The sequence below is a fragment of the Monosiga brevicollis genome, genomic scaffold, assembly GCF_000002865.3.
Source record: "Monosiga brevicollis MX1 MONBRscaffold_53 genomic scaffold, whole genome shotgun sequence".
NCBI classification, from domain to species: Eukaryota; class Choanoflagellata; order Craspedida; family Salpingoecidae; genus Monosiga; species Monosiga brevicollis.
In genome coordinates, this window is record NW_001865090.1 from 67,252 (window position 1) to 92,987 (window position 25,736).

Below are 25,736 nucleotides of genomic sequence, written 5' to 3' on the forward strand. Positions count from 1 at the left end.
GGGGTAGATGATTGGCGTGTGAGTGATAGCGGGGCAAGGCGTCGAGGTCTGAAGGGGCGTTGGCCTGCTGTTGCCCCGGTCCGGCAGCAGCAGAAGCAGCGGGCGCATTGCAAGTCGGTGTCGGGGTTGACCCACCTTGTGATCCGTTTCGTAGAGGATGCGGCCATCGAGATGAGCACCGAGTTCGAGGAGGCTGTACATGGTCGTGTCCAGGTCGGCGACTTCAAAGTTGAGAAAGGGCGAATAGCCGTTGGACAACACAGCCTCTTGCCTTGGCGTTTGATCAGGCGAGAACCACAAAGCGGTCAAGAAGTACGACATTCAGGCCACCAGCAGCATGCCCCTCCGTTTGCCACCACAGCTCTCCCGGTACAGCGAGGGGCTGATGCCTTGACTTACCCCATGGGCACCTCACGGAGGACGAGCTGGGTAGCGCCGGCATCGAGCAAGACTTGATTTTCGGAGGAGGCCAGGACCGGCAAGTTGAGGCCCGTCTCGAAGAAGCGACGGCTGGTCGGCAAGGATCGCACCAAGACCAGGGCCGAGGCCAGGACCGTCTTCACCGCCGCGGCACCGCCGGCCATGATGTCCGTCCGTCCGTCCGGTCGGCCGACACGATACGCGAAATCAGTGAGGGATGAGAATGGCCCACACAGTGTCGAAAGCAGTGAGAGGTGCTGCGAGCCGGGAGGGGGGAAAAGGGGTCGATACACCTCTGTGGGGCTTGGGATGTGTATGTCATGATCGACGATGATGAGCATCCGTATGATGACGAGCATCCTCACCCAGCTTTTGAATAGCTGTGACGTTCATTTGCGCGTTTAAATCTATTGTGATTTCACATGTGGTTGTGATGCAGCATCCTGAGGTCTAATCGTGGGTCGCATCCGTGCAGCATGCAATCATACCCCCCAGCTCACCCACACCCACATTTACCCTACTTGTGTGGGCTCCCTCTGCTTCGCAGGCGCAATGCAAAGCCGGACGACGACAATTCTGCATGGTTTCTTCCCACAGCCCCCATTACTCTCTCTCGTGTGATGCCTGCCCCCTGTACACAACTTTAAAAGTACACGTAACAATAAGTTGTCGGTGGGATGCGATGGGATGCTTTTCACCTCTTTGTTGGTGTCTTTGTCCTGAGCACGTTGTAGTTTTTTCGACGATTTACCTGTATCGGAAGGAGTTTAACCCTAACCCTAACCCTAACCAATCGAAGGAAGGAGGCCAATTGTGATCGAGTCTTGATTCTTCGCTTGAAGGAGCAGCCAGCGAGCAGGCATGGAGACAGGCGAGAAGCGCCGTCTGTCCGTACGTGGCATCGTGCATCAACCTCACATCCCCTTGATCTGAAAGATCATATGAACCTGTTGAGGTTGCACAAACACAACAACACGAGGCGAAGTGAAGCCCCCAAAACCCACACAGCGAGGTTCTCACACCCACAAACCCACATCACCCACACCCATAAAACCCCTCGACGCTGGCAACGACACCTCACGATTCACATCCGGCCTGCATCCTCATTCTTCGAGATTTTTTTTTTTGTTAACCACACCTTCCAAAGGGTGAGAGGTAGTGGGGCTCCCTCTTGCCTCCGTACACCTCCTCCCCGGTCCCGCGACACACACACACACACAACACACACACACGGGTACAAGACGGCAGCGCCGCGCGACCAGCGGCTTGATCCATATCCCCCCCGCCTTCCCATATGTGCTCTGTTTTTGCCCTCTCGAGCGCGGTCGTCGAGCAGCCCTTGCCCCATATCATAACGTCTCCACCTTGACGCTTTAAACCAGCCCCCTCTCTTTCCACCACCACCACCACCCCTTCACCATCTCAAAACCTTCATTTTTCCCTTAACAGCTACACTTGGACCGAGTATACCGTCCATGCCCTTGCTCTCTGCCTGTGCCCCGTACCCCGTGCCCCGTACCCCTCTCTCCGCTTTGGCTCTCTCCCGCTCTCTTTCGCTTTCTCTCTCTCTCTCGCTCCCTCCCTCTCTTGCTCTCGTTCACTTTTACCATCACACTTTGGGAACTTGAGCGCCTTGCGCCTCCTTGCCGTCTACATTGGTCGCCGACCATTTTTGTCGGCCCTCGAGGCTCGAATCTCTTCGCTTGACCGCAAGCCGCGATTGAGACGTTGTCCCAGTCTTTCACTCGCCAAGGGGCTCTTTCTCGACGCGTTTTGGCTAAGCGAGCTTGGTGCCTCATCAATCAAACAGCCCGATCCAGAAAGAGCGTAAAGAGCGTATCCCAACTTCTGGCCTGCGCCACATTAGCGCGCTCGCTCGACCGCCCTCGCCAGGTACGACAGAGCCTTTTGGTTGGCGCGCATCATGTCTTCCTTCCTGCCTTCCTTCCTCCATTTCTTGCCGGCGCGACACCATTTCCGTTTCCGAGTCTGATCTTCTGGTTTCAATTCATCGTTCGTACACCTCATTTTCTCGGTTGGTTGTTTTCGCCTGGTGGGGCTTGCAGCATCATGGCCAAGCGCGTGGCCTCAGACGCGGGCAGCATGGGTACCCCTATGGCTCAACGTCCCGCGTTGGCCCGATCACCTGAATCAGAGCTTGACAATCAACGCATCTCCGCAACGGTGTACAATTCTGGCCGGGTCAGCAAGAGCCACAAGAGCCACAAGAGTCAAAAGAGTCACAAGGCTCACAAAAGCCATAAAGGCCACAAGTCTAGCAGCCGACCCAAAAAGGAGGTTCGAACGCAAACCTGCCAAACCAGCACCACTCTAGAGGACTTGACCCTTCTCGCCAAAACCGCCGCCGACAAAGAACTCGCGCAAGCACGCCCCAGCGTGACCCTCATCAAGGCGCTCGACCACGACAAGAGCCAGGCAAACAGTCCAAACCATGGCCATTTGCCCAGCACAGGCGAGCCATCTGCTGTCGAGCCCAACAATAGGCATCACAGTGTGACAAGCAGCAACGGCCACAGCAATGGCCTCAACAGCCCGACCAGCCACAACAACACGGCCACCAACAGCACCGCCCACACGCCCAGCTTACCGGTGCCCATTGTTAAGCCACAGGCCGCCAACGCCCCTCACCCCACCTTTTCAAATTCGGACATCACCCCATCCCAGCCCCAGCCACGAGCCCCTCAGCCCTCAACTGCAAGTTCGCGGCATCAAGCCGTCGTGGCCGTGTCCAAAGCCAGCTCTTCTTCGAGCGTTGACAGTGAACGCGATGAACATGCCCACCAGCAGAGCCGCGACTCATCCTCCTCGAGCAGCTTGGCGGAAGGGGAGTCAAGCCGCCACCCCGTGCATCACTCGTTGACTACCGCTCCAAGCACCAAGGAGCAAAACCCACCCGTCAAGGCGAAAGCAACGCACGCCACGCATGCCTCAGGTTTCAACCCAACCCCCAGCAAGTCGAATCAAGACGCGGCTCCTACCAGCCAAGCACATGCGCTCTCCCGCGCCCATAGTGGTGGTGCTTCAACGACGAGTCACGTCATCCACATGCCCTTCCAACAACAGGCTGCCAATCAAGCACAGGCACAGGCCATGCAGGCACAGGCCATGCAGGCACAGGCCATGCAGGCACAGGCCATGCAGGCACAGGCCATGCAGGTGCAGGCCATGCAGGCGCAGGCCATGCAGGCTCAAGGCCTGGTCAGCCATGCTCCCTCAGCCTATCATGCACCTCATCTGATGCAGTCCAACATGATGGGGGGTCAGCACACGCACATGCAACCCATGAACATGCCGTTTGCTGCGGGCATGGCTCCGCATCAGATGCAAATGTATTCGGCGTATTCACACCCTCATCACCAACAGCAGCAGCAGCAACAACAGTTTAATACCATGTTTGCCCCCATGCCTGGCATGATGCAGATGCACCACCCTGGTATGATGGCTTATTCTCAACCCGGCATGATGAACATGGGATCGGGTATCATGCCCCAGCATATGACCATGAGCGGCGCCATGGTACCCCAACAGCACTACATGCTGAACATGCCACAAGCACAACAACAAGCTCAGCATCAGCCGTCGCAGCTTCAGCAGCAGATGCTCATCCCCGCAGTCAGCCTGCCAGCTGCATCAGCCACCCTGTCTCACGACCCGTCGAGTGGTAGCGCAAACATGGTGACGGCGCTGGCCAATAGTGCTCTCCAGCAGCAGCAACAACAGCAACAAGACAAACAGCAGGCTAGACCTCGACCCCGTCTTTTGACTTCGGCCGATCGCGAAAAGACCTTGAAGAGCCTCAAGCCTCGCCTCAGTCAATACACACGTAAACTCGCCGCTGCTTTACAAGAGCTGCGTCAGCTGCAAATGATGACCACCCCGGAGCTCCTGGCTCAACGCCGCGAGAAGTACAATGCCGTCAAGACCAAGCAGGGCATTTGCCAGCAGTGTCTGCGCAAACGCATTTTGCATACCAAATGGCCGCTCTGCCTCGCCTGCATCAAGCACAACTCTTCTCACCTCAAGCAATTCAAGCAACGCTTCGCCATTGAACCGCACAACGACCTTGAGCTTTACATCTACGGTTTGTTTCTTTCCACCGCTGTTATGCTCCAGCCCTTTTGCTTGCCGTTCTGACCGTTTATCTGCTAGCATGTTTTTTTTTCTCACTCAAGGACTTGCGTTGTTTCGCTTGATTTTTCTGCTTGCGCTTCAACAGTGACCATGGGTCGCTTGTTGGCCAACTCGCGCCATCAGTGCTGTTGCAATTCGGGGCCTCTTCCATCGTGTGATTGCGTCTTTGACGAGGCCACACTCCAGTGCATCCCCTGTCGCTTCATTCGCGGCTTGAAATGGACTATTGAGCTCGACTTGTGGACATAAATGGACTGATTCACCACTGCCCCGAGCCTGCGTAAATCCGCAAATGGGTCTGCGACCCGGGGGTGGACGGGTGGTGTCTGCTTGTTTTTGTTCATCGCGAGCCTTGTATGTTGTTTGTTTGTTTTCGTCACCACTTCACAGTGCCGTTATGAGGAAAGGTTGATGTTGAATCAGGTCTATTTTAGCTCTATAGCCAGATTGCGTGCCTTGTCTGAGTATGATTTGTCCTCGACGTGTGTAGTTGTCTTGGTTGTGTCAATGGCTTTGCTCTTCGTGTGAGTGCCACGTCAGTTCGGGGCTCGATTTTCGAGCTACCGGTTTGGTACTCGCTGTTATTCTTCTCTTGCACCGGGTGACATTGCTTTGCGCGGCGCCGTGGTCTGGATTGACATTTTCGGATAACGATGGTGGATGATGCTGGCCATCAACCCTGATGTGATCATCTTTTTTTTTTTTTTTTGCACACGCGAAATGCGTGTTTGGCGCTACGCGCTAAATCACAATGCAAATTGAATCATCAAAATTATCGTTGATTTCAATTTTGCAAGCGTTTGCCCTCATGCTGTCTCAAAGGGTGGGTCCTTCTTCAGCAGCCGAGGGGTCAATTGGAGACTGGGGACGTGACGAGACAACACGACCCACATCTTGTTTTCGCTCGGTAAAACGCACGATCACAAACACACCAGAGATCCAAACATACAAAAATAAAACAAAGCCAAGTGGAAGGGGCTGGCCCAAGCCCTGCGTGGGGTGGCCACACCACACGTGTTGCTTAGCAGTCAAGCTCCATCCACGGTTGCTGATACCTTTCAGCTGAAAAAAGGAATGCATGCATCACCGTTAAAGAATGGTACGACGTTTGTTTGGGGAAAAAGCGGCAGAGACAGGCAAGGCACACGGGTTGACAAACCGTAAAAGTAGAAGCACGGGCAGCAGTCGGAAAAGTCTGTGGCATCGACATCCTCTAAAATATTACATCGGTATCAATATTGAGTGGCGAGGTCAATGCATTGTCGACATCTTGGGAATCATTGGTCCATCAACGGCGTACCGGGCAGCTCGCGGTAGAGGCAACCATCACATTCAAGACCGTCGCAGCCCTTGCAGTGTGAAATAGCGTCATTGATACCGGCGCCACACTCAGAGAAGCGCACCTATTCCGAGGCAGGGGGAAAGGATCGAGCATGCCACCCCGCCAAGCCGCAAGAAATGGTGATGAGCAACCCAAGCACGGTGAGGTCTGTTTGCGCCTCGCAAGAGCAAACATGCAGTCTTCCTCAAAGCGCGGCATACATAATCGCAATCCCCGGCATCGTGATTGCCTCCCGCTATGGGTCCATGGGCAAAGTCACCGTGAGCGGCTGAAACGTTGTCAGTTCTTTGGAGCAGAGCTGGGGACTCACAAGGCAGCTTGTGACGCTCAAGGGAAGCCACGTCTTGGGCCCACGCCTCTGTTTTGTCAAAGCCAATGTACGAGCTCAAGTAGCTGCAAAGGCGTGCGGGTGATTGCGATACCAGTACAGAGCATCAGGGCAGCGTCGAGCCGATCGTTGTTTTGCGATTAAAAAAAGGAAAGAGAGCAGCTTGGGGGATGGCTCACGTGTCTTCATTGGCCCATGTGTAGGTGCCATAACCGACGTGGCCCAGCACGATGTGGCAGAGATAAAAGACGTCAGTTTGGGCGATTTCCGCGGGAGTGCAATCCTTATCAGCATCGATAGTGCGTTGCTGTCCCGCGACCCAGTCACTACCGCAGCGACACTCTTGGTTCAAGACCTGCAAGATGTAGTTGACCAAACTACCATCGGTGGCGGGAAATAGCCACGAAGAGACATCGTGATCCCATTCAGCCAGCTGTAAGCTGCTGTTGACCGAGCTGGTGCCCTTGTTGGCAAACGTGCCGCTGAACGTGTACTTTGCAAAGACATCTGTGTAGTCTGGTCGACACTGCATGCCAGCCAGGGGATTTAGGCGCAAGAGTCGGAAAAAGCGCATAAAAAGAAAAAAAAAAGCCCAGGTCGATCATGAGGCGCGGCAAGGCAAGAGTCTAAAGAAGCGGTGCAGTACCAGTGCTTACAGTAGGGTCGCTGGCGGCCAGATACTCGGTCCAATCGCTGACAAAGGTCGAGTTGTAATAGTATCGGAGGGTTTGGGCAGAGCTGACGTTGAGGTTTTTGGCCTTGACATCATCCGGCGCAAACCAGCTGTTGTTCTCCTCACAATCCGCCACAAAGGTGCCGAGGAGCTGAGGTTTAAAAAAAAAAAAAAAAAAAAAAAAAAAAAAAAAAAAAAAAAAAAAGAAGAATGCTTTCGTGAGCGCAGGCATTGGCGTTCTGACCACCTCAGGTACACTCTGCCGATCCCTGTTTGGTTGTTCGTCTCCATGCGCCTTACCGCTTGCCCATTGACCTTGGTGGCGCTGCGCTCTGCGCGTCCACGGGGCTCTGCGTCGCGCGTCGAAAGCCTACGGAGGAGGGGTGGCGAGGGGAGGGGGGAGGCACGATTTCAGGACGGTGGTGGCAGCAAGCTGTGTCCAAGACATCAAACGCCCCTCGCACCTGGGCAAAGAGCTGATGGGCGGAAGCAGCTGCGCCTGTGCCGGCATCAGCACGGCAACGAGCCCCAACACGGCAAGCGCACGAGCCATCGCGATGCCTCCTCCTTGCAGCTCACTGAAGCAACCAACACCTCGGCTGATCAGCGAGAGAGAGTGAGAGAGAGTTTGAGAGAGAGAGAGAGTGAGAGACAGAGTTTAAGAGAGAAAGAGAGAGTTTGAGAGAGAGAGTTTGAGAGATCGAGTTTAGTTGAGAGAGAGTTTGAGAGAGAGAGTGTCAGTGGTGAGAGAGTTTGAGAGAGTGAGATAGATGGGGATCAAACGTCAACAACTTCACGTTCCAGATAAATTACAGCATAAGCTGAGGTTAAGAACACTATAAAATCGACAATAACATCATTATATGCTACAATTACACACATACGATCGACTAAAAAAGTATTTCACTTATCGCCACGATTGCCCGTTCCTTCTTGCGTGTAATTAAAGTATTTTACTTTGATCACCTGACGCCTCCAAGACCCACCCACACACACAAAAAAAAAAAAAAAATTCGACGGCGGCGCGGCTGTCCCTTGCTGGTCGCATCTGGGGCTGCGGCTGTCCTTGCTGACGGGGCCTTTTGATCTTGTTGGAGGGGACGAGGTGTGCATGGAAGTTGGCGTTTGAGGGGGTTGCCTCTCGCAAGCGGTTGTGCTGACGCGTGGCCGAGGCACGCTGAGCTGAGTTTGGCTGGCCTTGCATTCGAGGCTTGACACTGGGGTCCACAATCATTCGTCATGCTGCAGGAGGAAGAGGAGGAAGTGCTGCCCTTGTCGCCCGAGGGCCACGAGCTGCCTGCTCCTGAATCTTCTTCAGCGCCTGCTGATGCCAAGCCGCTTTCACCCTCTGTGCTACCGTTACCGCCCACGGCCTCCCGGATGCCTGGCGCCGCACCAGAAGCAACGCCCCCGCCTCGATCACAGGCTCCAAAGTCCCTGCCCAGTACCGTTGGCGTACAGGACTGGGCAGCCACAGAACACGCGTGGCTGGGCCGTGCGTTCATTCTGGTCAATTCAGGCTGCATCGACAACATCAATCACTTCACCCAGCACCCGATTCGGACGAATAAGATCTGCCATGCGCTCAAGGCCACGCACAGCGAACTCGTCGAGCTCGAGCCACGCTGCTACCGCCTTGCTGCCGTCGTGAGCGACTACGACATCCATCCCGAATTTAAACACAACGGATTCCGCTCTATTCTTCTGTCGGTCTGGAAGTGCCTGCGCCAACTTCAAGTGCGTCCCGCCTGCCCCGACTCACTCTATGCAGCCCAAACAGTGTGGGAGAGTAAAAGCGACAACTACAACAGCAACAACAACATCCTCCTCCCACACCATGATACTCCCCAGCGCGCAGGTTGCTCATACGGATATTGATCATGTGTAGGAAGCCCTGGCGCGTTGTGCACAGGAGCGCTCGTCGTATTTCTTCCTCAGTTTCGACGCCGTCTACGAGCAGATTGAGGATTTTGGCGCGCGCATGCTCAGCGTAAGCCCGTGCTCGTCGCGTCGGTGAAATTGCAACCCCGGCCCTCTTCATCCGACGCTTTTGGGCCGCTACGGCCTTTTCCCATACTCATGCATCTTGCAACGCTCAATGGCATTCGCCCCACCCCTCCTGTTGAGTTAGAAGTTCAATGTCTTGCTCGAGCTTACTCTCGAGCTCCAGGCCATCCTGCCCGCTCGAGAGCAGTTTGTAACAATCGAGGGCAACGCTACAGCCGAGCACATTTTTCGTTGTGGCCAAAGCGTGGATGTCACCTGCTTTTATGGTGCTCGCGCGGGGTTTCATTACGAATCTGGCATCCAGCACTTGATGAAAGCCATCCTCACCGCCATGGCCTCATTCTCCGATGCGTACCACAGCACCGAGGACAACCAGTTTGTCAAGGGCCTCTCCTCGGCCTGGTCGGCCGTCAAATATGCCCTTGACCCCGAGGTCAAGGCCCAGCGCCTTGTCGAGCAAATGCGCCGCCGCAATCCGGCGTTTGTCAAGTCCTTTTGGAACCTCACCGATTCCACCCTGGCTCGCAACATGTCCAAGATTGCCCTCCCCTCCATTGCCGTCAACCGGGTTCTTTTCATCATCGGTTCCAATCTCGTCCACGACATACCCGATGGTCGCCTCATCATCTCCCCGCCCATCGTTGGCCGCCTTGGTGAATGCCGCCATCGGCATGGTGAGACGCAGCCAATTTCCCCCGACTACGCCAGCTTCCTGCGTCGAGCCTACCACGAGTTGTTTGCTGCCATGGACCCACACGAACTGCATCAGGTGGGACAGCGCGTTCGTGAGCGGCTGCGCCGCCTGCCCATCTCTCCCGCTGAGCGGGAAGCACTCGAGAGCACCCTCTATCAAATGTTTGAGCTTGCCAAAAGACAACAAGCCGCAGCCACCATATCAGGAGCTCCCACGTCCGCTCAAACGGCTTCAACCCAGCCGGCGGCCCGACAGGACGACACCGTCGGTGAACTCGTCCAGGAGGAGTCTGTTCTGAACCATGACGTGACCAACGAGCTGGACCGGCGCGACACCGACGCCGCAGCATCTCAGGCAGGCGCAGCATCGGATGCAACGGCCAAGGCAGATGCCGACGACCTTCCCGCGCTTGTTCTCGACTCGCGCGATGTGGAGGACATGCCCGAGACCTCGCCGGACGAGGTGGGCGATGTCGCAGTCTCCATTTTTACCAAGGCTCACGTTGGCTCTCGCGTCCCCAGCGTCTCCTTCAAGCCTCCAGGTGGGCCACCGACGGTCGCGCTTTGCAGATTTGACGCACTCTTCCTCACGGGCAACCTTTGTTGAACCAATATGCAGAGGAATCAGCCTTTCAGGGAATTCCTCGTTTTGGTGCCATTCAAGTGCGCCTGCTGTGCGCCAAGTACGTGATGGTTCAGCTGCAGCAAATCGTGGACACTGCTGACCTTGCCATTTTTTTTTTGTCCTGTGCCAATCTTTGATACCCCGTTGCGCTGCTTTCTTTGTGCGTGCACAGAAAGTACACGGGTCAGGCCACGCCGAGCAAGAAGGGGGCAGCCAAGCACGCCATCCCCGTCGTAGAGGATACAAACATCGCACCTGCCAAAGGCTTGCTGGTGCACTTTCACGGAGGTGGCTTCCTCAGTAATTCATCCAAGGTGAGTGCAATTATCCACAGCAGCTCGCTCGACCGTGGTCGGTAGCCTTTTCAGCCAGAAGCCGTCAGTGCACCACCCTCACGCTTTTGGCGGCCGTCGGCCTATTGATTGTGCTAGAGCCACGAGGTGTATCTTCGTAATTGGGCTCGCGATTTGGACGTGCCCATCCTCTCGGTCGATTACAGCTTGGCACCCGAGGCCCAGTTTCCTCGGTTCGACCTTGTGGGGCTTGTCGTTGTCCTGTGATCGTGATCCTTGTTGCGTCAACTTCTCACACCATGCCGCATCACAGGGCGGCAGAGGAGTGCTTCTACGCTTACGTCTGGGCACTTGAGCACGCCTCGCTCTTGGGTACCACGGCAGACCGGGTCCTGGTGGCCGGCGACTCTGCCGGTGGCAACCTAGCCGTGTCGGTGGCCCTCCGTTGTTTGGTGGAGGGTGCACGCGCCCCAGATGCCATATATGCCTTTTACCCCGTACTCAACGTCAAACTGGCTTTGTCCAGCTCCCGCATGCTTGCGTCCTTTGATTGCTTGCTCAGTCAGGGTGTGTTGGAGACATGTTTGATTGGCTACGTTGGTAAACAGGACAAATCAGTGCAGGACAACCCCTTCTTGTCGCCCTTCCGCGCCACTGACTCATTGCTAGCGCGGATTCCCGTCACCTACTTGGTTGGCTTGGCCATGGATCCTCTGCTTGATGACACCCTGGCCTTTGCAAGCCGTCTTAAAGGTGGGCCTTGTCCTTGCCAACTTGGCCGTGCCGAGGTGCAAGTAACGGCTTGGCCCATGGCTAAGCGTTGAACGTGCTATCTCACAGTTGGCATTGATATTCCTCGGTGACCTGCAGCGGTTGGTGCACGCCATTGCGTGAGTGTCTTGGGGGATATCCCACATGGCTGTCTCAACTTTAAGGACTTGACGCGGCAAACCAAAGCAGCATATCAACATTGCCTTTCGCTGTTGCGAGAGGGGCTCGAGGACACGGCACCGGCTGAGAAACCCGAGTGGAGGACGTATCGCAAGCCCTTACCCCCTCAGCCCACTCGTGGACGCACCGCGGATCGCAGTGCAGAGCCCACGATGGTGCTCCACGGAGGCGGCGGCAACACACACGTGGGTAGCAACTCCATCCACACGGTGGCACCGCCACCTCAACCCAGCTCTGGCAAATGAAAAAGTTTGTATGACCAAACAAACCGGCACGCGTCCAGATGGCTCCCGTACGACTTGACCCCGGCTTCAGTGCATCCCAGATGGCTTCAAACTCCACCAACAACTGTTGTTGTATAATGAGAGCTTGAGAGGGTAAGAAAAAAAAATGGATCAATTTACATGGATGTGACAAACAAACAAGACATAACACAAAACATGGGAGATTTGTCAAGATGGCGCGCGGATGCAAGGGGTAATAGTAGAGCTCAGCTCAGGCCCAAGGCTCGTGCGGCCGCGTCATCATGCAACCCATCGGACTGTATCTAATGAGGCATGCCGTCGCCTCGAATTGACTCAGAGTTGAATTTTCCAGTAGCGCTCTAGCCGGGCCTGGCCCACGATGGGAATAAGTTGGCGGCTCCAGGGCAAAAAGAAGTTATCAAGACGAGCACGAAAGGCATCGCCAAGGGGCTCATAGCCCGCTTTGTCAGTCTTAGAGGCAAGATCATTGAGCACGGTAAACCCGCGCTCATTGACATGTGTGTGGTGCGTGTAGTTGAAGAAAGGAAGGCCCATGAAGCGCTGCATTTCGTGCGCAGCGCCAACAAAGTCCTGGAACATTTCTTCCGTCAAAAGGACCAGAACGTCCTCAGATCGATAGTACTGGTAAAGTCGGCGAAGCTGCATAGCGTAATGGCCTCGGCGAAGTGCGCCACCCTCAGCGGCCTGGTACAGGATGCGGTTGGATCGTGTTCCGTTTGGAAACGTGGTCACGATCTCCTCAAAATGGGCAGGGGTGCAGGGATGGGGCACACGAACAAAGTCGCGGGGTGATAGGCTTTGGCCCAGGCGTCGGGCCAGCGCTGCGAGGGACTGGGGTAAATCCCCAGCATCAAAGACGTGGTTGTGGAGCGGGTGGCCGGGCCGCTGGCAGCGAAAGACTGTGCCGCGGCGGCAGCGGTGCTGAAAGTGGCTGTAGGCGCGGGCGCTTGGGTGACGAAGAAGCGCCACGAGTTTGAGTGAAGGCAGCATCTCGTGCATGCGAATCAGATGGGGGTCGTCGAGCACCATGTAGCGCGGGGTCTTTTCGAACGTGTACATGTCTCGGGCGGCCGAAGGCTGGGGTAAGGAAAACCCGGGCCACAAATAGTCGGATTGCCAGCGGGTCTCAAGCTGTGCCTTGCTGTCTGCGATCATGGACCAAGTGCAGCGGGCAATGGCGAGGTTGGAAGAAATGATGCTTGGGTGAGGGCGATGAGGCGTGGTCAAGTGTGAGAGTGCGCGGTGGGTGGGCAAGAGAGCTGCACGTACGGGTAGTGCTGAAGAACTTGGCTTCGCCAGCTCCCGAGTCGACAAGACCCTTCCAGCGGTAAAGGTTGGGGTGGATGCCAAGCCAGCCCTGAGCTTCAGCTGTACCAGCTTTCATGGCTCCAACAATGATAAAGGAAGGGAGGCAGGCCACTTGTTCGTTTGGGGTGGCTCGGTAGCGTACAAAGCAGATGCCGGCGTCGACACGCCATGGAGAGGCGCACGTGTTCGCGCGGCCGTCGAGGACCTCAAAGACTGAGCGAGTGCGGAGGTGGATTGTCGGTGTGGGAGCTCGTCCGACACGGTGTGGGGCCTGCGGTTCGGTCATGGCAGCCGCAGAGACGGCACAGAGCGAGGTTTCGGGACGAATATCGAGGCGAGCGGCCCAGGGACCATCCAGGGCTGGGTCATGATAGTGGTGCTGCTTGTCAACAAAGGCAACGCGTGGTGGTGGTGCAACGGCACCCCCTGCCTCAGGGAGAAGGTCGCCTGTATCGTCAAGGCCGAGGGCCACACGCCGAAGTGGGGTCGCACTGTTACTCAGGTTGGGGTTGGGATCTTGACTTGCACGATGCGCCGAGAGTACCAGAGCCAAAAAGGCCATGGCAGCCAGACCGGCTAGCCAAGGCCGCAGGTCACGAGTGGCCGCGGGACCTGCCATTCTTCTGGCCTAGGTCCTAGCAGGGCCGATGTTTGGTGTGCGGCGCAAGGCTTCTGGGCCCCGCTTAGAGCGGGAGAAGAGAAAACAGACTGCAGGCGCTTGTAGAGAATTTGAAGAGAATGAATGAGGGAGAGAGAGGAGAGAGCGTGTGTGCAGAGGTGATGACGGGTGGAGTGTGGTGGTTCAGCGGAGCGGGTGGTCCTTATTTGATCTGGCAAGTGTGCGTGCGCGCAGACGTGGTCCTGGTGTCAAGTCAAGTCACTTCAAGTGGACCCCAGTCTCAGCGCGCACACGGGCGAGGAGGGGAAGGGAGAGGTTCAGAATGACACGCCGGCTTCCAAGCCTCGTTCTCTTGATTTTTTTGAAAACGCCACCTCGGGGAGATGGAGGCTTGACAGAGAGAGGAAAAAGATTCAAGTGACTCGCACGTTAACAGCTGGCCATTTTCTTCATGTGGCAAAGGACGAGTCAAGCTTGACCCTGCGCTGAACAACAAGGCGTGACGAGACGGGCTTGTCATTGCAGCGGACGCAAGAGCTGCCCTTGTGGCCTCTCATGCAGAGGGTGCAGTGCCACAACACCCGCCACAAATCTGCAAGCATGCACGCTTTCCGAAACAAAAGTGAAAAGTAAAATACTTTACCACTCACCTCAAGTGTCGTGGGCGGTATGCAATCACCAGCGCATCTTGCCATCGGCATAAACCTGTGTAAACATTACTAGAACTATCGGAGATATACATATGAAAACTGCAATATCTCAAAGAATAGCAGCAACAAGTCGACCTTGTCGTGGAGCCCTTGCCCACGACTCACACGCTGGGGTCAGTGACTCGCTCAGTTTCTTCCCCAGCTCGCCCTGGCCCCTCGAGGACGTCTTCAGACTGCTGTTGCTGTGCCCGTCTGCTCGAGTGGTGGACCTGGTCTTTTGCTGTCACACCGCTGCTGTCCAGAGAAGCAATTTGGCAAGCCATTTATACCGCCAAGGTGTGTCCGTGCCCGGTCACAGTGTGCGTTTGTTTGTGTGCGTGTGGGCCAGTGGCACTGACCCCTTCTTGATCCTGGGCTGACAGTTCTCACCACGGGAGAAGCGACCCCATTTGGAAAAGGTCCATACACCTACCGCAAGCATGGCAGAGACTAGGGCCAAGCGCCAGCACAAAGAGCAAGCCGATGTAGGTCAAGCCGTTGCGTAGTCATGCCCAGAGACCCCGCCACCATCACACGCGACGAGGCCGGTTGTGGCCAGACTGTTCGCCACAGCTCATCAAGGTGCGGTGACTGTGCAGCCTCTGGTCAAGTTAATGGAGAGTGCCCATGTGCAGGACCTGCTCAAGGCCAAGAAATCGGTTTTCACCGTGACCCACAACACCAAGCTCATCAATGGTGCGGCCGCCTCGTTTGCTCTCCCATCCTTGCGTCCTTGCACGCGCGCGTTTGACCCCGGTCGATCCGGACTGATGTCCCTTTGCCTGCTGTTGGCCCAATGGTTTTCCGGTTTGCAGTGCTGCAGGAGTTTGCGGAGCGCGACATTCTGTCAGCCCCCGTCGAGGTCTTGGCTGCCGAGGACGAGAGCAGCGATACCTACATGGGCCTCATTGACGTCCGCTCCATCCTTTACACCATCATCCGCGGTGCGTCATTGACTCAGCCTGTGACTCGCCGGTGCTCAATACTAGCTGCTCATGTCTTTCCTGCCGGTTTACCGTAGATGTCATCGACCATGTCGAGGCCGAAGCCCGGCCCCTGGATAAATGGATCAAGCTGGAGCAACAAGCCCCTGAATGCCTCGACCGCACGGCCATCACCATCACCGGCCACGACGTGGACCTCAAGTATCGTGGCAGCAGCAATGACTCTCTCCTGGAGATTATCAACGACTCTTTCCTGGGCCACGGTACAGCCCAACCTGCCCGATCGTCAGCTCATTTTGAACTTTAGCATGGCTACTCGCCCTGACCTCGTCTCATTGACCCTGCATCGCTGCTCGTAGGCTCGAGCCGACACCCCAACGTGCAGCATGAGGTGCACCATCGCATTGCCCTTTTCAACACTCGCGGTGAAATTACCAACATGCTCACGATGGTAAGTATCACCCGACAAACGCATGTCCAACATGGCAGCGAGCCGTGTGCGCTGTTGATGTGAACTACCAACTTGCCGTTGATCTCACAAACCTGGCCCCTTTCCCCGTGCCGGGGCTGCCATCCCATCTCCATCCCATCTGCCATCTTGGCTTCTAGTCGGATATTATTGCCTTCCTGCACAAGCACTCGGACAAGCTGGGAAAGCTTGGTGACATGACGGTGCGGGAACTCGGCTACGCGCACGGACCCGTGGTCACGGTCACCACCAAGACCATCACTGCCGACGCCTTCCACACCATGTTTGACCAGCAGCTGAGTGGTATGTTCTCGACCAACGTTTTGCATTTGCATTGGAGGGGAGGGGGGCTTGCATGCACCGTTGCAAACATGGATCCGGGTGCAAACCTTACGCGTGTTGACGCGGTCTGTTATGAACATGTGCACGCATTGCTTTGTATTACATCTTTTCCTCCTCTGCTTATTTTTCATGTTTGGTAAACACAACAAAGCCGTTGCCGTGGTGGACGAGGCTGGCAAGTTTGTTTCCGATCTCGGCGAGCAAGACCTGCGCGTATGTTGCCGTCATCATTCCCTTTTTTTATTATTGCTGGTCCTTCCTCAATGCGGATAGAAAAAAGAAAGCCAACGGTGAAAACTCTCCCCCGTAACCCTCACCCCCACCCTTATCCACTCGCTTGATTGGGGCCATGTAGGGTCTGGATATGAACGGTGTTATGCGCCTCCTCATGACAACAGAGGAGTTCTTGGAGCGTAAGCTCAAGGATCGCAACAGCAGCCACTTGGTACGACTTGGCCCCTGATTGAAGAGAACGCCCGTCAAGGCCCGGCCGTTTGTTCTCTTTGACTGTGCTTCTCAAGCATGGCACTCATTTTCATTGTTGTGAATGCGTAGTCGGGCGTGTGCCATGGCTACACCAAGCTGAGCAAGGTCATTAGCATGCTGGCTGAAAATCGCCTGCGTCGCCTCTACGTTCTCAACGACCAAGTCCGGGTCTGCGGTGTCATCACGCTGACCGACGTGCTCAACGAAGTCTCAAAGGCATGTGCTTCCCACTAATGTACTATTAAATCCACAATCCATGTGCATCCGCCTTCCTCTCTTGCTTTGGAAGCCAAACCATCTGAAGGAGGCCCAGCGTAGGGGCAAAAGAGTGCTCCATCCTGCGCCATGTCAAGCCAGGCAGAGGGTTGCAGGTTTTATGATAAGAAAGAAGCGGGCGTGTTGACCTTTGCCAGGTCTTGGCCTAGGTGACTATCATGGCGACCATCATGTGGTCGGCTGATGCACGTGGCCTCGGGGGATGAGGCATGTATATGTCAGTTTGAGAATCCAATTATTGTTGCACGGCTGAGGCGAAGGGGTTGACTGTCGAGATGGAACCGGCAACTGGAGCACGACGGTGCTGCAGCGCGAGTGGAAGAGGTTGCGCTGGAGTCGCCTCCTCGCAACGGATGCCCGTGCCGACAGCCAGAAAGAAACCAAAGGTGGCGCCTGTTTCAGGGCCAATGAGGGATGAGAATGGGTTACCATAAGACTGGCAACATGGGGGCAGCGGCCAGGGCAGGCAAAGTGCATGCGGTTTAAATGAAAAAGGCCACGCACCAAAGGTTAGCATCTGGAGGGCCGTGCCGCGCAGCAACTTGCGGCCGCGGTAGCCAGCACTGTCGCGTCAACAAGGACCAAGCAAGCACCGTGAGTTGTGCTTTCAAAGGAGGCCAATGATGAAGAGGGCAAAAGCAGGCCAGTCGGGCAGCACAAAGCGAGCTGCCCTGAAGAGGAGGAGGAGGAGGAGGAGGAGGAGGAGAAAGAAGAGGAAGAACGACGAGCGGATGGACGAAAGGCGGGAGAGGGAAGAAGGAAGAAGGAAGAAGGGAGAAGGGAGAAGGGAGAAGGAAGAAGGAAGAAGGAGGGGAAGAGGGAAGAAGGAAGAGGGAAGAGGGAGGAAAAAAGAACAACAAACAAAACAAACCTCATGCAGGTCAGGGTGCCATAAACACCACCAGCTGCAAGGCCCAGAGCTCCACCAACCACAAAGCCACCCTATAGCAATTTGAAATGAGGAGAGGCCATGGACATGGGAAGAGAATGGCCAACCTCGAGCTGGACCAGAGAACAGAGGTGGTCTAGCACCGGTGGGGCTCACCTTGACTTGATCAAAGCACGTCGTCATCTTGCAGGTGTATTGATAGTAAGCCAAGTATGCAAGCTCCCTGCCAGGCTCTGCTAGACGCGAACATCAGGGCCACCGGACAGCACGTTGAGGTTGGACAGTGTGCGTCGATTGCAGGGATGGAAGGAGAACAACAGAGAGAAAAACCAAGGGAAACAGAAGGAGAGAGGTAGGGGTGTGTGTGAGCAGGCAGGACAATGACACTGCTTGCCAAGGTGCCCCGCCAGCACTGTCCCCAAGGCTCAGGTCATACGAAGAGAGGGGAGAGCAGATGCTCTCTGCCACTCATTGCCGCGCACATCGGCTCACCTCCTGCTGCTGCTGCTGCTGCGACCACCTTCTCAATGAAATGTGAGAGAGAGAGAGAGCGAGAGAGAGAGTGAGTGAGAGAGAGTATGAGAGAGAGATTTAAAGAGGGATTTAGAGAGAGAGTAAGAGAGAGTTGAGAGAGAAAGAGAGAGAGAGAGAAAGAGAGAGAGAGAGAAAGAGAGAGAGAGTGCAAGGTGAAAAAAGGTGAAGAAAGGATGGGGGCAGATGCGGGAAGCGAAGTCAGTGAAGGTTTACTTGTCGTGTTCATTTTGGCTTGCAAGCCAAATTGATTTTGCATGCATGTAAGCATGATGAGAACAATCGCTATGATGAACAGACTGTGTGCAGCTCTCGCATCTGACGACGTTGTCGTTGAAGAACAAAGCAGCACACAGCACGACAAGGGGGAAAGAAAGGGGGGCGGGGACATTCAACGCGAACGGCTCGACCAGCGAACCGTACCAGCTTTGCCCGAGTGGTTTTTTTTTTCTCTCTTTTGGTGGCCCGCCGTGCACTAGTTGCCCATCGGCTCGCCGGTCGAGAGGTGGTCTGCACAGTGTGGCAGGCGTAAGTGCCCAAAACCAACATAGTATGTCTCGTTGACCATGTCTACTCCCGGCAACCGGTTTGCGCCCATCCCTCGCCGTTTCAAATCGTCCCCTTCCCCTCTCGTCCTTGAGGCTGCGCTCAGCACACGTACCGACGACCCGTACCATAGACCGCCATACGATCAGCCATCTTCATCTCTTCAAGCTGCCTCGAGCATATACAGTTTCTTTTCGTCGGGAAACCCTTGTCAAGTTTCAACCCTCTCCCGACCGCCGCGAGCGCCGCGGCCGCCGCGGTCGCCCCGCCTCTGGTCTCATTTGAGCAGATAGCGTCATGATGTTGTGTACAGGCCGTCAAACCTCAGCCTTTGGCGGCATTCTGCATGCCATTATTCTAAGCCAGCTTGCCGCCATGGCTTTTGCGCTTGATTGCAATCCAGGATCGTTCGAGGTCAGTCTTGTGGCTCTGCCGCCCCGCAGCTTGCGCATTATGAATCAGGTTTTTTTTTCTTTTCTTTTCTTGGAACAGTACACCTGGCCGAACCGCAATCCTTCCCTCGCACACCTCATGCAGCCTTGCCTTACCGTTTGCTTGCGCGTCTCTCTGCTGGGCAGTATGAGTCGGCACAACAAGACGGCGCGGTCGTTTGTGCACCTGCCTGTGCTGATGATCAGTATTTTGACGTGAATGTCGAACAGTGCGTCAATGTCATCAGCTGTGTGACACAATGTACAGGCAGCAGCGACCCCGAATGCTCGTGCCAAAGCGCCACCTGTCAGGTTTGATGGCATGCATGCGCTTCTGCTCTGCTCGCGCCGGCTTGGTCTTGTCACACTCCCTGTCCATTCACGTCGTCTTCTCACCTTTTCTAGACATGCCTGTTTGATGCCAACGCTGACGTGGTCGAGTGTCAGCTCTGTGGCGCTAGTCAATACCTCTACGAGGGCATCTGCCGTGCATCCTGCCCATCGGGTACCACACCGGCCGGCACTGCATCGGTCGGTCGCGTTTGCTTGCGCAATGGCACGCAGGCCGTCCCCGCGCAGCCCCTGGAACTCGAGTACGAGCAGCTGGCCCCCACCAGCAGTTCCCAGCGCGTATGCAGCCCCGTGACGTCGGTGTGTCCTGCAGACACCTTCCTCAAGGCGGGCGCCACCGCCACCTCGGACACTGTCTGTCAGGAGCATACAGACTGCCAACCAAATGGCTATATCGCAGCATTTGGGGATGATCTCTCCGATAATACCTGTCAAACCCTGACCGTTTGCACCGATCATCAGTTTGAAACGTCGGCTGCGACCCTGAGCTCGGACCGTCAGTGCCAGGACATCACCTCTCCGTGCTCAGGTGTCTGCCTGGAAAGCCAGGACGTCTTAACCCGCGAGCCATGTGCATGCGTTCAGCAGGAGTGCACGGCCTGCTCCACGCAGCTCGTGGGTCAGGATAGCCACACGCCAGCTACCATTTCAAGCACCGCTCTCGGGCTATGCCTGGCCTGCAACACGTCCAGCACCAAACCTTTTCTTCAGGTGGTCAACGATACCTCAACCTCCTGCGTCGCCCTCTGCTCCAATGGCTTTTCCCCGCGTATCTTGCCGGGTCGGGGTTACTTTTGCTTGCCGGCCTCGGCCTCTGTTCCAGCACTGCCCAACCCCGAATATGAGGCAGTGGCGCCCACCTGGACCTCTGACCGTGCATGCGCCTCGCTCACTGTCTGCGATGAAAATGTTGAGGTCGAGTTTGAATCGACGCCAGCCACCTTTTCAACCAACCGTGTGTGCTCAGACGTGTCCAGCTGCGCACAAGGTAATTAGTGGCCCATTATTATTATAACTTGCACGCCGCGGCCGGTAGCGGCTAAATCTTGGGCTCAGAAAACTTGTGCTCAACCTGTTCTCCCGCCGCCCCTTCCTTATGCCAATCAACTTATGTAGGTTTCACCTATGAAAGCGACGGGCCCACCCCAACCACCGATCGCGAGTGTTCTGCCTGTCTCTCCTGCTCCACTGCCGAGTACCAACTACAACCCTGTACCCTCACAACAGACCGGGCTTGTGCCGCATGTCACCCTCGTTGCGACGGAATTTCGGCCTTTGAGGTAACCTTTTGCACGCCCCCTCCCCGTTTGCATGACATTTAATGGAGCCTCAAGCGCATGGCGACCTTCTCAGCGTCGACTCACGTAAACTTTGTGCAAACACACGTGTCTTCAGGTTGAGCCCTGCACGAGCTCGTCCAATCGCCTATGCGCCCCCTGCTCGGAGTGTGCGACCGACCAGTTTATTCTTCAGGCCTGCAACGAAACGACTGATACTGAGTGTGTGAGCTGCCGCATTGCATGTGAGCCGGGCGAGTTTCGCGAAGCGCCGTGCACCCCCACCGCAGACATGCGCTGTACCGGTTAGTCCTTCCGCCTCTGCCCAAAAAAGACTCGACAAAGCCCTGAAAAGATCCTCGGTTCCTTTCCGTGTTCTCCAGCTGCAAAGCCATGCGTTGGTGGTCGATCCAACTCACCTGTTGCCGTTCAACACTCGTCACAGCTTGTACCACTTGTGCGGCTGATCAGTACCAGGTTGCGACATGCACTGCTTCTACGGATCGGGTGTGCCGGGCCACCACTGCCTGTGGATCGGGTTTCTATCAGCTGGTGGCACCCACTCCGACGACTGATCGCCGTTGTGCTCGAGTGGGAGCATGTGCCGTCCATCAATACGAATCTTCAGCCGCAACGGCCACCAGTAACGTAATTTGTACCAACCTCACAGTTTGCGGAGCTGACCAGTTTCAGTATCAAGCCCCGCAACAGGCGCGCGATCGCGTTTGCCGAACCTGCTCAACCTGCGAAGAAGGTGCGTTGTTGTTTTGGGTGTTGGTGTTTGTGCGAGTACGCGTTAGTGCCGTCTTGCATGGCTTCTTTTGCCCCTTTCTTCTGCCCCTTTTGCTCATGTTGCTGTTTTTGCTTTTTGCTTTTTGCTTTTTGCTGTTTGCTTTTTGCTGTTTGCTTTTTGCTGTTTGCTTTTTGCTGTTTTTGCTTTTTGCTTTTTGCTTTTTGCTGTTTGCTTTTTGCTGTTTGCTTCTTCTTCTTCTTCTTCTTCTTTTTTTTTTTTTGCATTTTTCTATAGGCTTATATGAGGTGGCGGCTTGCACCACAACCACGAACCGTCAGTGTCGAAGCGCGGCTGACTGTGCTGGACGCTGCCGCTGGGATGCCAACGCGAGCGCCAGCGCTCGATGCTGGCCTGCCAGCAGCCAAACACCCTGCGGCGCCTTTGCGTCTGCTGCAACATGTCCGACAACGCGGTAGGTCCTTTGTGTCCGCATGCGTGCTTGACCCGACCATGCGTGGCAGCTCTGTCCATGGACTGACTGACTTGGGCCAACTCATATTTTCGCCGGCTTGACTTCATTGCGTGCGTGTGTGCATGCGCATGACAGATGTGAGTTCGCAAATGGGCACTGCGATATCAAGAGCCAGGCAATTCCCTCAACAGCAACCGACCCCTGCCCCTTTTTGCCGCGCGATCAGTGTGTCGGGGCATCGATTTGCACCTATGACCCGGCGTCGTACGCTTGTCGTCAGAAGACCTGTCCAGACAATTACAATAGCCAGTCTTGCACCAGTTTTGCCAACGGCATCTGTGAATGGGTTGCCAGCGTTGGCTACTGCCAGCGCGCGGGAAGTCTGGTCCCGTGCCAGCGCTACAGTCTTCAGCAAGACTCCTGTCTCGCAACTGGATACTGCTCGTACCACAGCGGCAAGAGCCTGTGTTATGAGGAAGGTGCCTTACCTTGTCGCGAATTTTCTGGGGCAGGCGCCGATCACTGTCCAGCTCCCTGTCAGTATGACCCCAGCTCCAACGTGTGTCTCGCAGCCACCGAGAACGCCCCCTGCAACGTTTATGCCACACAGAGCCAATGTCCCATTCGCCAAGTGCCAAGTCGCGAATATATGGCCATGGCCGCAACTCCCACCGCAAACACCGTTTGTCGGACGGTCACAGCTTGTGCAGCCACCCAGTACCAACAAGCGGCCCCCACTGCCACGTCCAACCGCCGCTGTCAAACTTTGAGCACGTGTTCCAGCACCCAATTCCAGATCAACGCACCAACCTCTACCACGGACCGTGCTTGCCAGAGTTTGCGCGAGTGCCGCGAAACACAGTATGAGCGACGTGCCCCCACGGCCACCACCGATCGGGTCTGTCTGCCCATTGCCGACTGCAGTCAGCCAATCGCCGATGTGGATCCCGATGGCAACCCGATCCTGCGGGAACGCTACGAGGCAACGGCAGCTACGCCAACCTCTGATGCTCTTTGTCGTATGGTGACCGAATGCCAAACGGGCCAGTTTCAGTATGCAGACGCCACCGCGAGCACTGATCGCGTGTGCGCGCAGCTGACAATCTGCCAAAGCCAGCAATTTCAGGTCGCTGCTCCCACCGCCACCACCGATCGCCGCTGTCAGAACGTGTCATCAGGGTGTGGTAGTCATCAATATCGAACCGCTCCAGCTACTCCCACCTCTGATATTGTCTGCGAGGCGAGGCGCAATTGCACAGCGACGGAATATCTCGTTGCCTCGCCCACCGCCACCACGGATCGCACCTGTGCCAGTCTTACCAATTGCGTGCTTGGCACCACCTACGAAAGTCAGCCTCCGCAACTACCAGAAGCACCCACGCCGACGCACGTGTATGAGACAGACCGTGTCTGCACGATGGTCAGCGCTTGCGACGCTGGCGAATGGGCTTCCTCGGCTGCCACCCTGACCTCGGACACCGTGTGCACGCCCTGGTCGGCCTGCCCTCAAGGGCAACTCGAGTCTGTCCCACCCTCCCGCACATCGGATCGCGTGTGCGCGCCCAAGGTCACGCTACAGCTCGCCTTGCGCTTTACAAACATCACTCCTGCCGACTTTCCGCAAACTCTTTTTCAGGCGTCTGTACGCAATGCTGTAGCCCTTCGCGCTGGATACAGCCTGCCTGCCGGTACCGTGACGATTGTGCGCCTGACCTTGGGTAGCACTAACGTAGAGTACACGGTGGAAGCACCCGAAACGCAAGCCATGGCTATTCGCAATGGCGCCGCCGATGGGCCCACCATCCTACAAGACATGCAAGTCGCCGAGCCCGACCTGCTGGCAGACGTGGAAGTGACCGGCCTGCAATGCGACGGTGTCGACGAATTTTTGTTACTGACTGGAGAGAACGTGACTCTTCACGAGCAATGCGTCGCAGTCCGCACGTGCGAACCAGGTGCCGAATATGCGAGCCAGTCACCCACACCAACGAGTGATCGAGTGTGCCTGCCCCTGACGAGCTGTGTGGCGAACGAGTACGCGTCAGCTGCGCCTACGACCACGTCAGACCGAACCTGCGAGCCCATCTCCGAGTGCTCTGCCACGTCATTTGAAGAGGCTCCCCCGACAGTCTCCTCCGATCGCGCCTGTCAGCCCCTGTCATCTTGTACCCTGTACCAATACCAAACATCCGCGCCAACACCGACCTCTGACCGCGCCTGTGCGAATGTCACAAGCTGTGATACAGCCACTTCATATTACTCATCATTCCCCACTTCTACCTCAGATGCAGTCTGTACCTCACTTGTCGCCTGCATCGACGGTCAAGAGTATGAAACCGTGGCCCCCACTCTGTCCTCCCAGCGCGAGTGCGCTGTCGTGCGTGATGCATGCGCTTCGGACGAATACCAGATCGCTGCATCGACACCGACGTCTGATCGTCTTTGCGACACGCTCACGATGTGCAGTGCAAGCCAATACCAAACGTCGGCGCCGACACAAACCACAGGTGCGTCGGGGCGTTCACTTTTGATATCTCCGTTTCTTTTACGATGCATTGTTGTTCTGAAGCGTCGCGATCGGCGTACCCTTGCCGACCTTGCCTCACTCTTCAAATGGTCGATGCCTGACATGTGCCTATCCATAGATCGTGTTTGTCAGAGTCTGACTCAATGCTCAGGCAGTCAATTTGAGATCATCCCGGCCACAAGTATTTCTGACCGAGGTATGTTTTTGCGAACATGTCAGGGAGCCATCAAAGCATGTCAGATCAAGACGGGATAGGGTCTGCCGTGCGAGACAATCAACAACAGAAGCGCGTTATTTCGTCTTTGGTGCCGAGGCTTGGGGTTGTTTGGTTGTCGACTTGCATCTCATTAACGACAAATTGCCACACTCAATCTCTTTCCTGTATACTGTCGCTTTGGGGTGCCTTGACCTTAGCTTGCGCCAATTTAACCCGCTGTGCATTATCGGAGTTTGAGGCCGTATCCCACACGGCGACAACGGACCGCATGTGAGATCAAGATGTCCTGCTGCAGCAGAATTGTTGCGCTTGCTGCGTTGTCAAGACATGTGCATCTGGCAAGAGATTTGTTTGGCACTCACCAAATTCGCTCAACCCTTCCATGCTCGGCAGTTGCCAGAATGTGACAACATGTGGGGCCAGTAGCTTTATTGTGGCCGAAGCCACAAGCACAAGTGATACACAGTGCCAAGCCTGCCGTGCATGTAACAGCACCTCTTTCGAAACACGAGGCTGTACGGCAAGCACCGATCGCCAGTGAGTATTTCCGTACTGCCGCCTCTCGTGTCATTTCTCTCGGACGGGATTGTCGCCTCGAGGCGTGATCGCACCAGCCAAAGAAGCTGCAGGTAAAACGGCACTCATAGCGTTGGTGTCCACGCCGCAATCCGGTGGGTAGATGTGTTCCGTTGACCGCGTGTGACGCAATGAATGAGTATCAGGCGGTAGCGCCGACGAGCACTTCTAACCGTGTGTGCTCTACCTGTGATGACTGCCCGGAGGGCCTGTTGACGGTGAGTTACTGCCCCGTTCCACTTCACTTTGAGCGGTTTTACATCTTCTATGCACGCACCTCCCCAGACTTTTTGTTACCCTCCC

At 55.8% G+C, this 25,736-nt stretch overlaps 7 protein-coding genes across 7 annotated transcripts in view; 3 read left to right on the top strand and 4 right to left on the bottom strand.

The window, feature by feature from the left end:
• MONBRDRAFT_13041 (uncharacterized protein) overlaps positions 1 to 779 on the bottom strand; it is a gene marked incomplete at both ends in the record, with an annotated part of 995 nt that extends 216 nt beyond the window's left edge. The window contains 2 exons of the mRNA XM_001750943.1: positions 136 to 271; positions 400 to 779. Coding sequence (XP_001750995.1) covers positions 136 to 271; positions 400 to 779 — 516 coding nt within the window. The remainder of the gene's footprint in view (positions 1 to 135; positions 272 to 399) is intronic.
• A 1,711-nt stretch (positions 780 to 2,490) lies between these two features.
• On the top strand, positions 2,491 to 4,575 carry MONBRDRAFT_30495 (uncharacterized protein; the record flags this gene model as incomplete). Its single annotated transcript, XM_001750930.1, has 1 exon — positions 2,491 to 4,575. The coding sequence occupies one exon, from the start codon at positions 2,491 to 2,493 to the stop codon at positions 4,573 to 4,575; it is 2,085 nt and encodes a 694-aa protein (XP_001750982.1).
• An 813-nt stretch (positions 4,576 to 5,388) lies between these two features.
• MONBRDRAFT_34790 (uncharacterized protein) lies at positions 5,389 to 7,530 on the bottom strand (the record flags this gene model as incomplete). Its single annotated transcript, XM_001750944.1, has 8 exons — positions 7,380 to 7,530; positions 7,216 to 7,285; positions 6,899 to 7,066; positions 6,422 to 6,768; positions 6,115 to 6,307; positions 5,873 to 5,975; positions 5,732 to 5,785; positions 5,389 to 5,627 (listed from the first exon to the last, which is right to left on the bottom strand). The coding sequence occupies exons 1-8, from the start codon at positions 7,466 to 7,468 to the stop codon at positions 5,389 to 5,391; spliced, it is 1,263 nt and encodes a 420-aa protein (XP_001750996.1). The 5' UTR covers positions 7,469 to 7,530.
• A 624-nt stretch (positions 7,531 to 8,154) lies between these two features.
• Positions 8,155 to 11,897, top strand: MONBRDRAFT_34791 (uncharacterized protein; the record flags this gene model as incomplete). The annotated part of the gene is made up of 8 exons (XM_001750931.1): positions 8,155 to 8,652; positions 8,804 to 8,905; positions 9,047 to 10,157; positions 10,235 to 10,298; positions 10,413 to 10,554; positions 10,672 to 10,766; positions 10,847 to 11,286; positions 11,404 to 11,897. The coding sequence occupies 8 exons, from the start codon at positions 8,155 to 8,157 to the stop codon at positions 11,727 to 11,729; spliced, it is 2,778 nt and encodes a 925-aa protein (XP_001750983.1). The 3' UTR covers positions 11,730 to 11,897.
• A 165-nt stretch (positions 11,898 to 12,062) lies between these two features.
• MONBRDRAFT_13045 (uncharacterized protein) lies at positions 12,063 to 13,620 on the bottom strand (the record flags this gene model as incomplete). The annotated part of the gene is made up of 2 exons (XM_001750945.1): positions 12,063 to 12,895; positions 13,020 to 13,620. 2 exons carry the CDS (start codon positions 13,618 to 13,620, stop codon positions 12,063 to 12,065), a joined length of 1,434 nt encoding a protein of 477 aa, XP_001750997.1.
• A 1,360-nt stretch (positions 13,621 to 14,980) lies between these two features.
• On the top strand, positions 14,981 to 16,841 carry MONBRDRAFT_30499 (uncharacterized protein; the record flags this gene model as incomplete). The annotated part of the gene is made up of 8 exons (XM_001750932.1): positions 14,981 to 15,062; positions 15,182 to 15,310; positions 15,388 to 15,573; positions 15,670 to 15,761; positions 15,920 to 16,082; positions 16,273 to 16,334; positions 16,477 to 16,566; positions 16,677 to 16,841. 8 exons carry the CDS (start codon positions 14,981 to 14,983, stop codon positions 16,839 to 16,841), a joined length of 969 nt encoding a protein of 322 aa, XP_001750984.1.
• Positions 16,842 to 17,118: 277 nt separating this feature from the next.
• On the bottom strand, positions 17,119 to 18,574 carry MONBRDRAFT_30500 (uncharacterized protein; the record flags this gene model as incomplete). The annotated part of the gene is made up of 5 exons (XM_001750946.1): positions 17,119 to 17,276; positions 17,388 to 17,446; positions 17,755 to 17,825; positions 17,929 to 18,005; positions 18,265 to 18,574. 5 exons carry the CDS (start codon positions 18,572 to 18,574, stop codon positions 17,119 to 17,121), a joined length of 675 nt encoding a protein of 224 aa, XP_001750998.1.
• Between the last annotated feature and the right edge of the window lie 7,162 nt (positions 18,575 to 25,736).